Source organism: Lutra lutra, chromosome 10 (genome assembly GCF_902655055.1).
Source record: "Lutra lutra chromosome 10, mLutLut1.2, whole genome shotgun sequence".
NCBI lineage: Eukaryota > Metazoa > Chordata > Mammalia > Carnivora > Mustelidae > Lutra > Lutra lutra.
Genome location: NC_062287.1, coordinates 67391601 through 67404565, shown reverse-complemented (window position 1 = coordinate 67404565; position 12965 = coordinate 67391601). Strand labels below are relative to the sequence as shown.

At 52.4% G+C, this 12965-nt stretch overlaps 1 protein-coding gene across 11 annotated transcripts in view; it reads right to left on the bottom strand.

Annotated features, from left to right (window-relative positions):
* Positions 1-12965, bottom strand: part of MICAL2 (microtubule associated monooxygenase, calponin and LIM domain containing 2) — a 216382-nt gene that overhangs the window by 113668 nt on the left and 89749 nt on the right. For all 11 annotated transcript variants that reach the window (XR_007120831.1, XM_047690499.1, XM_047690500.1 and 8 more), the window contains exons 8-13: positions 9406-9506; positions 4925-5182; positions 3695-3810; positions 2707-2833; positions 1987-2077; positions 1097-1244 (exon numbers count right to left, since the gene is read on the bottom strand). Coding sequence is in view for 10 of the 11 variants with exons in the window: in XM_047690499.1 (XP_047546455.1) it covers positions 1097-1244; positions 1987-2077; positions 2707-2833; positions 3695-3810; positions 4925-5182; positions 9406-9506 (841 nt within the window). In the remaining variant the exon portion in view is untranslated. The remainder of the gene's footprint in view (positions 1-1096; positions 1245-1986; positions 2078-2706; positions 2834-3694; positions 3811-4924; positions 5183-9405; positions 9507-12965) is intronic.

Below are 12965 nucleotides of genomic sequence, written 5' to 3'. Positions count from 1 at the left end.
AAAGTTCAGGCACAGGAGACAGAAGTGTGAAGAGCTGAACCAACTTCCTGGTAAGAAACCCTGTGGGCAATGTTCTGCTGGATCTCAGCAGGTGGGGAGGGGTGAAGGGGCTGTGACCCCAAATCCCCCCAAATCTCCCCAAATCTCTGTGACCTCCCCACCCCCTGCTGCCCTCCCTGCACTACCCCTCTGCTCCCCCGACCCACGACTGCCCAGGGAGGCTCCTTCTCACTTGGGGTGGGGACCAAATCAGACCTAGGCCATGTCAATGCCTTTGCTGCCCAGGCTGAAATAATCAGAAAATAATTTACGTCTTTGGAAAACTTACCAGCTCTTTTACTTTTACATAGTTCCTTTAAGTGCTTGTGCTTTTAATTATAAAAGTATATGGATATCTTGTATAAAAAAAAAGAATCAAGGGATCTACAACATACAAAGTAACAAGCGAGCACCCCATCCCCTTCTCGAGGCAGCCTCACCCCTAAAGGTGCCGACTGACAGCCCTCTGGTGAGTTTCCTTTCAGCCTTCTGCATGAACGTGCTCGTGGCTGTGGTTACTCTGCAGCTGGTCTGAATCCAACACTAATACATGTATGGGGCCTTCAACATCATCAAGCTGTGCCCGATCTTCCTATCGACGCTACCATCATTCCCAATTTACAAAGAAACAAATTCAGAGAAGCTAAGTGACCTGCCCAGTTCCACACAGCTAACTGGTCTGCATCTCAGATCTAATTCCCTTGGCTGTAAAATCCTCAAACTGGTCCCCAGAATGAGGTCTTGCCCGTAATTTCTCTCTGATGGGGAGAGTGCCAGGTGTGAATGCTCGATTTCCCCAGCGCAGTGATGGCAGGGATGTGGGGACAAGTGTGAGCATGGAGCCGGGGCTGCTTCTGTTCCTGGTGTGTTCGGAACACAGGTCAACTGCTGACAGTGATCAGTGCAAACAGAAAAGAACAAACTCAAGAAAAACTCAATCCAAAGATGTATTTTGAGCCAAGATTCTGCCTCCAGCAGAACCCCTCATTGCCCTTGTCTCCAGGATCCCCCCGGGCCATGGAGGGCTCAGTAGGTACAGCCTGCACCCCCGACTCACATCAGCTCAGGCCGGAAGCGGTGGATGATGGCACACAGGGCCAGGCCACTGCGCCAGGATGTGGTCAGGTCAGTGACCTCGACGTGCTGGTAACCCTCAGTTTGCTGCTGGCACCAGGTTAAGAGCTTGCTGGGCCGGATGTCTAGCTCTGCAGCAGGGGGAGACAGACAGTGGTGGAGAGAGTCCTGGAGCAGGTGCGTCAGAAATGCTTCTTGAGGAACGTCGAGGGATTCATCAGACAGAAGGCGGCACTCCAGGAAAACAGAAGCGGGCCGTGCCATGGGAAAAATCTAGAAAGGCCTGGAAGGCTGTGCATAACAGAGGCGGCAGCGGTGGTTCATGTGGGAGGGGAAGGGAGGGTAGGCTGAGAAGGCTAGGTACCCAGCGGTGGGGAGGAGCCGGTGTCTGGGCAGGCAACAGAAGCCAGAAAGGCCTCTCAGCAGGATGGTGACCCGAGCAAGGCCAGACCGATGTTGGAGAGTCATTCATTTAACCATCCCTTCCCTCCACTAGGAAAAGAGTACAGCACATGCAGCCTGTTATCTGGTGGGGGAGACAAGATCTCCATACTGGAAACAACAGGGAAGGAAAAGCAAGGCCCAGTGAATCAATTCCACAGTTCACTTTCATGTCCTAAGTGCTTGACACATATTCACTCACGCCTTTACAATCAATCTGCGGTTGGGGTTATCCTTGTTTCGGTTTTACAGATGAGGAAATGGAAGGACAGAGGAGAAGTGCCTGGCCAAGGTCACATGGGTCATAGCGGCAGAGCCGAGTGGGCTGCCGGGCCTGGGCCCCCAAAGCCACCCAGCAGGCCTGGTCCCTGCAAAGCGTTCCCCAACCCTATACCCCTGCAAACTGGCCAAGGACCCGGGGCGGTGGCTTACCCCTCCTGGAGAGGCTCATGGATCTCCTCACCGAGCCCAGCCTCTCGAGAGCGCACGGGTGCAGCTCCTTAGTGATATACAAATGCTTCACCTACAAGCCAAAGAGACCACACAGCTGCCCACCAGTATCTCCCCAAAGCTGGTCTCAGGGCCAGCCCTGCCTCGACTCTGCGTCTACCACCCCTCTGTCGCTGGAGGGCATGACTTCGGGCAAGAGGTCCTGGGGAACATGAGATGCTAAGCAACAGATCTCAGCTGTCCACCCAAACGTGGGGGGACTCAAGTGTAAAAATACGTGATTGGCTGATTTTACAAACATCACACCGTTCTTTACGCTGTTGCCCGAAGTTGGTGGCTGCGGGTTCCTGAGTCAACGGGAGGAAATGGGACTGCAGGACGGGGAACTGAAAGGACCTGACCGTTGGTGGAGCAGACTCTGCAGAGAGGCGTGATTAGCAATCCCTACTCATGGTGACAGGAAACACGTCCGCGTGTGCACGGATGAGGACAGATGCTGCCTGTATTCTAGTTCTTTCCTGCAGGCTAGAGAGATGCTGACTCTCTTGTCTCTCGTGGCTCTCCTAGAGAGAGGAACTGGTCCCACAGCTGAGCCAGGAGTTAGCGGCAGCCTCAGCCCTAGGGATGGGGCCAGATTTTCCATGGCCTCCCACCCACCGGTCAGGGCAGGGTGACCCAGACGGGGCCCAGGGGAGGACTTACCTGATGGGGCCGGACACAGCTGGAGTTAAGATTTGGGTACCGTGTCCCTGGGTCCAGTGTGTACTGCTCAAAGTTCTTGTTGATGTTCTCCGGAGTGGTCTGAGGTAACAGCCGGTAAAGACTCTCTCTAGGATGAGACAGAGCCCGGGGGTCAGGGACTGCTCTGGCAGCCGCATGCCTTCATCCCCCCAAACTCCTTCCCCCACTCTTAAAGGTTTAGATGTGTTTGTGTTCTTCTTCCCTGCAATGCCTGGCCCCCGTGGTTCCTGAGACTCACAAAGTGGGGGACAGTCGAAGGACTAGGGAGAGAAGGTGGGACGGCGTCCAGCAGCAGTGATGCTGGCCTCCTTCCCCGAGCAGAGGGCAGGGACACCAGAGCTGGCAGCCGAGGGACCTGTGGTTTTGCTAGAACCTCCATTCAGCCATGCTGCCTCCTGTGGCCTCCTGTCCCCTGTGACCACAGGCCTCCACACCCAAGACCCGCAGAGGCCAGTCCCCCTTCCCCGCCCCACCTGCCAGTCTTGATGTCTTCCAGTCCACCAGCTGTTACAGCCACGTGGCCAGCAGCAGGGGTCTGGGAGGGAGCCCAAGGTCTCAGCAACAGCAGAAGAGGCCTGAGAGATCAGAAGCCCAGGCAGCTGAGACTTCCCCTCAACCTCTTTCATCTCACAGCAACCTGGCTGTGCTGGGAACCCCAACTTTGGGAACACTCCAGATCAGGATTTCTCTTTTGCATTCAGGTCCTAAGGTTCTGGCCCCAAGAGAAGTCACTGGAGGAGGTAGAACCTAACACAGAAAGTCTCCCTGGGATCCTGATGATCAAATCAGGCCACATGTGAGAAGGACATGAAAGAGCACAGAGGCTTCAGGTACATCCAGGAGCCGCCTGATGGCCAGCCCTGCTCCCTTCCTGTCCAAGCTGTGGAACCAGCACGCTCTGCCCCTACCCACCCCCACACCCAGCTGGAAGCCGGGCAGCAGTACTCACCTTTCAGCAAGCAGCTCCAGGGGAGGGGTGCCCTGATCCCAGTTTTTCACCATCCAGGCCGTGTCAAAGGCTGCCAGGAAGCCCCGGGCACAACCTGTGCCCATGGGCCAAAATGGCTAGAGAAGAAAACATGCAAAACTCCAGTGGGTTCTCATGCCTCCCACCCCACCCCCCAGGCTGCTATCCCATTCTCTCCAGCACTCAGTGCTTGCCCAACCTGTGGGAGGCACGGAAGGGAATGCGGGGCGACAGGACAGCCCCCTAGGTTTCAGTACGAACACGTTCAGCTATAGCAGCAAGTCACACATAAAAGGGGCTGTGTCCCAGGAATGGAAAAACTGCTGGGGGGGGGGGGGGAGAAGGCTCAAACAAGGCACAGGCAAATGCCCCCTCAACCCAGGGAGATGGAAATCGGGAAGGCTTCACAAAAGAGTTGCATTTATGCTGATTTTAAAGAACTGGTAGGCTTCTAATCTTGATCCATTCAAGAGCAGCAGCGTGGGCAAAGGCCTGGTGGAGGAACGGAGCAGAGTAACAGGAGGGAATGCTGAGAAGGAAGACGGTGGGGTTGGGGGTGGTGCTGATCACAGCCCACACACCGTGGTAAGTGAGGGCTGGTCCGCCAAGCTAAGTTCTAACTGAACTGTCCCCTGGGCACCCAAAGCATGGTTTGGAATTTGACTCTTACTTGGGATAAATAAACATTTTTTGGTTACTGCTTACTTTAAAGATAAAAATGTAACCCTGCTGAAAAAGTTGGTTCAAGCTAAGGATGCTTATAGTTGCCGATGCTCTGGGCAGCATTCAGCTGGAGGCCATGGAGGGAAACCAGACTTTGGGGCCCACATGTCTTTTTGTCCCCTCTATGATCTCCCTGTTGCAAGGCCCCAGAGATCTCCCCTTGTGAGGAATAAGTTGTGGCCCAGCTGAGGGGGTACGTGTTCTGAGGAAACCTGCCCATGCAGGCCAGAGCAGGGCTGACTAGTTTCCTACTTTGACAAAGAGGCCAGCGTGAAGAGCCCAGAAGTGTGGAGAGGAAGAAACCATGAGCCAGGTGAAAGGGCAGGCCAGGTACAAGCTGGAGGCCAGGACGGGCCTGGCCAAGTCCAGCCCACTGGCAGGGAACCCATCCTTCCCCTGGTTGTGGGAGAGCAGATGCAACTGGCCACACCAGAAATGCAGGGATCTGTCTTCTACCGGGAACAGGGGGGTTCCAAACACAGATGCTACCTCAAGTAAGCTGTCGCCCACCAGGGCCACGAGGAGCTGGTGGGACTGGCGCTCGCGCACCAAGGCCGCGTTCTCTGAGGCGTACATGGAGGTGAAGTCAAACATGGCCACGTCAGGCTGCCCGTAGTGGTTCAGAGCGAAGTCTAGCGATGGCAGCTGGTAATTGGTGGCGAAATCTGCGGCCTCGCGGGCATAGGAAAGCAGGTTGTCCTGGTTCACGTTCTCTGCACACAGCAGCATCTCTGTGTCGATGTAGTCCTGGGGAGAGAACGAGATTGCGGTGTGGGAATCCACCCCCGTAACGGGCAAGTGTTCACACCCACATCTTTGCAAAAGAACTTGGAATGGTTTTGTACAGCAAAGCTAAGCAAAACAGAAACTCAGGGCCAAAGGAATCAAGAGGAACTAAGTCAGTCATCTGTCAGGGTTGACAGAGCTGTGATTACGCCTCACACTTGGCTTTGAGCTTCCTGGCATCCAAGGCAAAAGGGAAATGTGATCTATGGCAGCGCTTTCCTTATCAGAAAGAAGGAAGCATAGACTTTCCTAGGGGAGGAAATTTTTTTCCTGGCACTAAATTCTAAAAGAACTATCTCATGTCGGAATTTTGATAGAGAACATAGTGTCGTAATAACCAGCTTACTCAATAATGGACTTGTGGTAAATACAGAAGTATATTTTACATGGCTGGTTCTTGAGATAACTTTCAGTACAATTAAAAGATGAGAGAGCAAATAAGAAATAGTGATTTCATAGCGGACTAAGCTAAGCTAATATGATCCAGACATGCTATGTTTGGTGGTCAAACAAGACCAGAAAAGGCACGAATGCTTGGCAGAGCTCTCACACCTTCCCTCCAGAATCAGCTCTCTCTTTTCTTGAGAGGCTAGGGCCGCTCAGGGCTCTGCTTTGCTCTTAAAATGTAAACTGTCACACTCCCTGCTAGAAGGAGGAGGGCCCTGGCTTAGAGGGCAGGAGATCCATTCCTGACAGATGCTGGCAGTGACCTGCAGGACATCCCCCAGAGTCTAATCTGCTCATCATATGACTAAGAAACTAGAAGGCTTCCCTCCCAAAAGGTGACACAGAAAGTGAAGATCCCAAGGCGGGGCAGGGGCGTGGGCGGGAACCAGTATGTAAGACTAACACAGGCCTCGGGGTTATCCAGAGCCCGAGGTCAGATTCCACCTTTGCTTTTCACTGAGCAAATGTGGGCAAATTACTGAACTTCTCTGGGTTTCCATTTTCTCATTCTGGGAATAACAAAATCTACTTCACACAGTGAGGACCGAAGGAAATCATAGACATAAAATCCCCAACCTGACGCCTGGCACATGGTAAGTGCTCAGTGAATGGGAATTTCTGTCCCCTATAATTCATGATGGCACAAAACATAAACGTATGGTGAAGTACGCTCCTGAACCATTCCTCACCCACACACTGACAAGAGCATTTAGAAGGCACAGCCACGTCAAGAAATATAGTGACCCACTGTGTCAGTTTTCCTAATAACCACGATTTCAAATACCTTGTTCCAGAAATTTTAACACGCTCACACCAAACTACATCACTCAGATCGTACCCAGCACTGGCCTGGGAGCCCTGTGTCGGGTTGTGGCGTTCAGGCTGGAGGTCTCGCGATTCACGTGTCCTTTCTCACACCTGCTCCTACAATCACATGACCAATCCCCTCCCTTAAAGGTGTGGAGAGGAGACCGGGATGGAGAGGTCTTGAAAATATCCCTCTTCAGAGCATGCTGTCAGTAGGTTGGCTGACCAGTGAGTGTGAGCACTGCACAGTGAAGGTCGCTCGTGCTGGTGGCCCGGAGAGGAGCATGTCTTGGCCTGGGAGCCCACCTGGGCCACGACTGCTGGGTGGAGCCACGGGACCTTGTTGGGCAGGAAGTTCCAGGGGGAGTGGATGGATACAGGAGCAGGACCATGGGGAGGGGGTAAGAACAAGGACAAGGGAGAGAAAGGTGGGGATGGGGCCCTATGGAAAGTGGGCAGGCCTGGAGAAGGTGTTTTAAATTAAGACAGAGGCAGGAGAATGAGGGTGGGTCCCATTTTCCACAGGCACAGGTATGGAAGAGAGGCTGTGTCCTAGGCAGAGAGGAGGGCCAGTAGAGGGAGAAGCATCAAGAATGGCCCAGGTGGGGAATCTGACAGAACAGTCGCCCCACATACTAAGCTGAAAAGAATGCTGGAGACCGGAAGAGGTCAGGCAATGGCTTCCAACGAGAGTGGGTTCAGCATTTGGAGACCAGCTCTGATGGGTGCTCACCTTGCCCATTGGCAACAGCGCTCCCTCACACAGTGGCAAGAACAAGCCTGCTTCATCCGGGAGCCCTAGCCTGTATGTACGGCCCAGCAGAGGCAGGGCCCGGCAATGGTCCACCCTCGTCATGACAGAGAGCAAGAAGGACAGAGCTGGAGCCCGGAGACATGGTTTCCTGAGGAGAAACTTCACTCTCCCTTCAGAAGCCATGGGAAGCCCAGAGATCAGCAGGAATAGATGGGGAAGCAGGTCAGTCAGTCAATACACATTTACTCAGCACCTCTGTGTGCCTCTAGGAAGATGCTGACCCGTGCAGGGAGAGAAAGTGAGAGAGGACTTGCCATTCCTCTGGGAGCATGACAAGAATGTTAATTTGAGTGGCTTGGGGTAGATGGACCAGCTCCCAGCTATTCAAATGCCACAGAGCTTGGCTGGACACGGGGAGACTCAAGGCCAGAGCTCCTGAACCAAATGGCCATCCAGCTTTCTCATGTCCGGCCTGGGGCCTGTAATTTCTAGCCAAGAATTCCTGTCTTATACCTAGGGGGCCCCACAGCACCAGCTTGGAAGATGCCCCCAGAGTCTGTGAGGAGAAGAGAAGCCTTGGTGAGGACACCCACGAGCCTGGCATCTGCTCCCAGCTCCTCCACAGTCATGATGGGTTCACACTGAGTCATGCTGGCCCACCTGTGCCGTGACGGAGAGAGGGGAGTATGAAGGGGCTAAAACAACTGCCAAAGAGTTGAGTCACTGTGAGCAACGTGTCGTGGTCTGGACAAATGCCCCGGGATGCCCTGAGGGAACCTTAGTATCCCAGAGGCTGGAGTACTCAGCCAGTGAAATAGGAAACCCATGTCAAACTCTGCCTGACGCCCTAAGGTTGGCGTGGTTGGCCAACAAAGGCCTCCTCTGTCCCTCCTTTGCAGAGATGCCCACCATGCTTATAGCCTTGGACACCAAACAGTCCTTCACTATCTGCCACAGGCCTCCCGATGGACAAAGCAACTTTGGGAGGGATGCTGGTGGAGCAGAGGGAAGAAGGGGACCCCACCTCACCTCCCCCAGACCGGGTAAGCCAGGGAGTACCAGACGTTGAAACCCATCGCTCACACATCTACTAGCTGTGCCCAGTCAGCCTCCTGCACCCCCCGTCCCACCATTCACAGCCTCCTGTCTGCAACTCAGGTTCTCAGCAAGGAGGCAGCCCAGGGGACGGCTGGGTTACTCATGGCACCCGGCCGGCAGCCAGCACAACGTGGCAAGAGGACAATCTTCTCCGACAAGCAACAGTGAATGGTCACCATGCCGCCCAGGCTGCTGGCTGACACCCGTAGAGCAGGCTGACTTCGGATGGCAGGATCCTTATCTTGAGGCACCAGGCAGCAGCTGGGGCAGGAACAGAGAGGCTCTGGAAGGGTTATAAACCAGCCCAAAGAAGCTTCCAGTTCAGAGCCCCCAACTCCAAGTGCTTTCTTCCAACCCGGTGCTCTTTTGAAGATGCAAAGGCAGGACACAGAGGCCAGGAAGCCAGCAGGACAAAAAAGCAGGTGTCCAAACCAGGCAGAAGTTACACAGGGAATCCATAACTCCCCCTAGATGGGCTGGGCACTGGGACAGCTACTCTGTACATTCTCTCATTTACTCCTGCAAACAACCCTTTCAGACAGAAACCATTATTCCGAGTCTCCAGAGAAGGAGGCTGAAGTTCAGAAAAGCTGAGCAGCTTAGTCACAGTCCCGAGTTAATCTGCCACAGAGCCAAGATTCAAGTGGAGCCTTTCTGACCGCGAGAAGAGACAGCTCCCCGCCACTCCCATGACAAGAGGGCCACCAAGGGAAATTCACAAGCACATGCATTCTCAGTGCCCCAGTAGGACAAGGAGCCCCCATTGGACTCCAAATGACATTGCACCTCTCCGAAACAGGGGCAGGGTTGAATGAGACATGGGGAAGGAAAAGACCCCACCGATCTCTTGGGGGCAGAGGCTTACACAAACGCCTGGGTGCGGGTCTCAGCCCAGCCCAGGCTCTCTGCAGAAACACGTCCGCCCATAGTACTGTGGGCTCCTTCATCCAATGCTCACACAACAGCACAGAGGAGGAGAGCGGTGAGCGGTGGTTCCTTCCCACCTCCCCACCCCTTGCTCTTGCACATGCTGGGTCACAAAGGGAAAGAAAGGACATGGCAGCCAAGAGATACATACATTAATGATGACACCTTTGTCAAGCAGGCTCTGCTTCTTGGCAGTCATGACAAAATAGTGGGTGCAGTCCTTATAGTAAACAATGTTCTCAAGATCAATCCCTGTGAAGAGAAGCGTGCATGGACTCAGTATCACTCCCACAGGGCCTCGCCCCGGCACAGGTGTCATTACTTACCTGCATGTATTTACGTTAGGCAAGTTTTTAAAACATACAAGCCTGGATAAGATAACACTGGGGGCTAGAATTTACCCATCTCCACACAGCTAGCTTTTAGCGTACCACTAAGACACTGTCTTGGGGTTGTTTTTTTTTTTAAGGTTTCTTTTAGAGAGAGGGAGAGAGAGAGAGCACGTGCGCGTGGGAGCAGGGGGAGGGGCAAAGGGAGAGAGGTAATCCTCAGGTTGAGTCCTCTGTGAGCTAGGAGTCTGACACGGGGCTTGATCCCAGGACCCTGAGATCGGGGTCCAGACTCTAAGTCAGCTGTTTCACCAAATGAGCCACCCAGGTATTCCAAAGACACTATATGTTTTTTAAAATTAAGATGTAATTGATATATTGGGGCGCCTGGTTGGCTCAGTGGGTTAGGCCTCTGCCTTCAGCTCAGGTCATGATCTCAGAGTCCTGGGATCGAGCCCCGCATCGGGCTCTCTGCTCAGCGGGGAGCCTGCTTCCTCCTGTCTCTCTGCCTGCCTCTCTGCCTGCTTGTGATCTCTGTCTGTCAAATAAATAAATAAATCTTAAAAAAAAAAAAAGAAAGATGTAATTGATATATAACACGGTGTCAGTTTAAGGTGTACAAAATGTTAATTTGATATATTTATATATTGCAACATGATGAAAACACTTTAAAAAAAGAAAACCTCAATGTCCTCAAGGGCTGAGGACCCGTATTTCCAGGCTAGAGCAAAGTGCTATAGCAGGGCCAAGAGAGGTCCGGGGCATGGCAGCCAAGCAACAACAGAGCTGGGACTTGAACCCCAGCCAGTCTGATTCCAAGTCCCATCCACCACGCCATGTATGTGGCCAGAGATTCAAAGAGCTGGGTGAATTCTTTCAAGACTGTGCTAAGCGACGTTTCTACTATCCCCCTTGTTTGGGGGGGAACCCAGATACCCTGGCAGGAACAACTCAGTTTAGAGGCCTGGGTTGGATAGCTTTGCACTTTCCAGCAATTGCCAAAATACTTTCATAGACTAGGTTTCTGCATTAAAAAAAAAAATGCTGTGAGAGCTTAGCTCAGTGGTTCTCAAAGTGGGGTCCCCCTGGCTGGCACCATCAGGATCACCTGAGAAGCTAGAAATGCTAAGGATCAGGACTGTGCCCTGGATCTAGTACATCAAGAAAGGGAGCGTGGGGCCAGCAATCAGCACTCTGACAAGCCCCACAAGGTGATTCTGATGCACATGCCAATTTGAGAACCACTGGCTTAGCTTCCCCAAAGAGAGAAAGGAAGAGACTCAAAACTTATCAGAGGTTGACACAGGTGTGCTGGGTAACCATAGGAACCCCTTTATTACCGTTAAGAAGGAAATAGCCATCAATGCAGAGGGCCCCCCAGAGAATCGGAGGAAATTCATCGTTGTCACTGTGCAAGGGGCACTGTGAAACAATGGCCAAAGGTGACTACCACAGCGAAATTCAAAGGAAACTCATTGAAACATTTGGAAAAATATACTCAATGTCCTGTCAGAATCCATATTTGGTGGTTTGTTGAAGTATTTATCTTCTTAGTTTTTGAGAGGAAGGGAGGGTTGGGCTCATTCTTAAATCGTGCAGAAGAACACAATATGCTAGAAGAAAATATTCAAATCGTGCCACGTGGTGAAAGTCAGAGGGTCAGACAACGAGCACACATCCTCGTGGCCAGGGAGCGGCACGGTCTGCTCGATATGGAATTCCATTCCAAAAAACCCCACTGGAAGGAGTCCAGCAGGAGCAGTGTGCTCTGTAACGGTCAACAGCCGAAAGGCCTAAATCAGGGGCCAGCGCGCGTCTGCCACAAAGGGCCAGGCAGTGAGCATTTCAGGCTTCGCGAGCCATCGGGCCCACAACCATTCATGAGGGAGCCGCCATGCGCAGCGACATGCATGATCAGGGGTGACGGTGCTCTAAGAAGCTTTTATTTAGGAATCTGGAAACCTGAGTTCCAGACAATTGTCGATTTGCCACAAAATACTCTTTTGCTTTCTCTTTGGCCGTTCCAAACTATTGAGACCGTACTTAGCTTGAGGAGAATATGGACCCACGTGGCCAAGCACAGTTTGCCAGGCCTCCCACTTGGATGCTCGGGCAGAGATGTACAGCCCCTTCACGAGCCATTCTGCAGCCTGCAAAAGTGACCATCGGGGGGACGTGGCTGTGACATGGACAATATTTACAATGCGATGCTGCATGAGAAAACCAGAATCACAAAGAGTACTGACACTCTGCTAAGAGCTGGAGCCACGTGGAAAGGGAGGGTGCAAATGGACGGTTACCGAAAAGCAGTATATGGCAATGAGGACTATTTCTGTGCTAGGTGATGCTGAGTGTGGATGATTTATTTCTAGCATAAAAATTTTAGGGGCACCTGGTTGGCTTAGTCGGTTAAGTGTCTGACTCTTGGTTTCAAGCCAGGTCACGATCTCAGGGTCATGGGATCGAACCCCACGTCAGGCTCCCTGCTCAGTGGGGAGTCTGCCTGAGGATTCTTTTTCCCTCTTCCTCGGCGCCTCCCTCCCCCTCTGTGTCTCCCCTGACTCACACTCTTTCTCTCTCAAAATAAATAAAATTTTTTAAAAAATTTATTTAACTCTGTCGTCACACTGCCTTTCAAGGAGAGATATAGATTTTTAAATCAGGTTAGAAGAAAAAATCTGGAATTTACTTAATTGGCAGCAGGTTTCATCCCTCTTTCTCCTTGCCGTGCTTTCCTTCTCTCCACCGTCATTGTTTGTTTACTGACCCTCCCAAGAGAGGGGTCTTGTTTGCCCACTGCTCTTTCTCAGGCCCTTGAACAGCATCTGGCCCCAAGCAGGCAATCAACAAGTATTTGTTGAGTAAATGAGTATCTTGGAAAGATATCAGGGCCCACAGCTAGGGGACAACTGATGCCTGGGGGGAAGTACACATTCCCTGGGTATCTCTGGATGTTCTTCATGGGGAAGGACAGCTGGCACTCTGAACCAAAGCACCTACACTTCTTCAGGAACCCACCCAGGTTGCTGGCTCCCTCCTCAGAAGGCTCCTTGAAGCTCACGCTGCCTCAGGCGTAGACTGATCTCCACATCAGGGTGGTTTCCCTGGGTGTCCATCACTAGACAAGGAGCTACTTGGGGAGCAGACCATGCCAACCTCAACTTTGTATCCCGTGATACTGAATACCAGCACTGAACGGGCATGTTGAGTAAATGCTGGGTAAATATATCTTTATCCATTTTCACGTACAACATCCAGGACTCTCCCTCGAGAATCTCTCTTGTCCTTGAAGGAATCCTGCCCATTTCTATCCTAAGGAGACGTCCCTGCTTCCACTTAATCAGAGTTGAGTCTCCCAATCCCAAGACTGGGAATGCCAGGC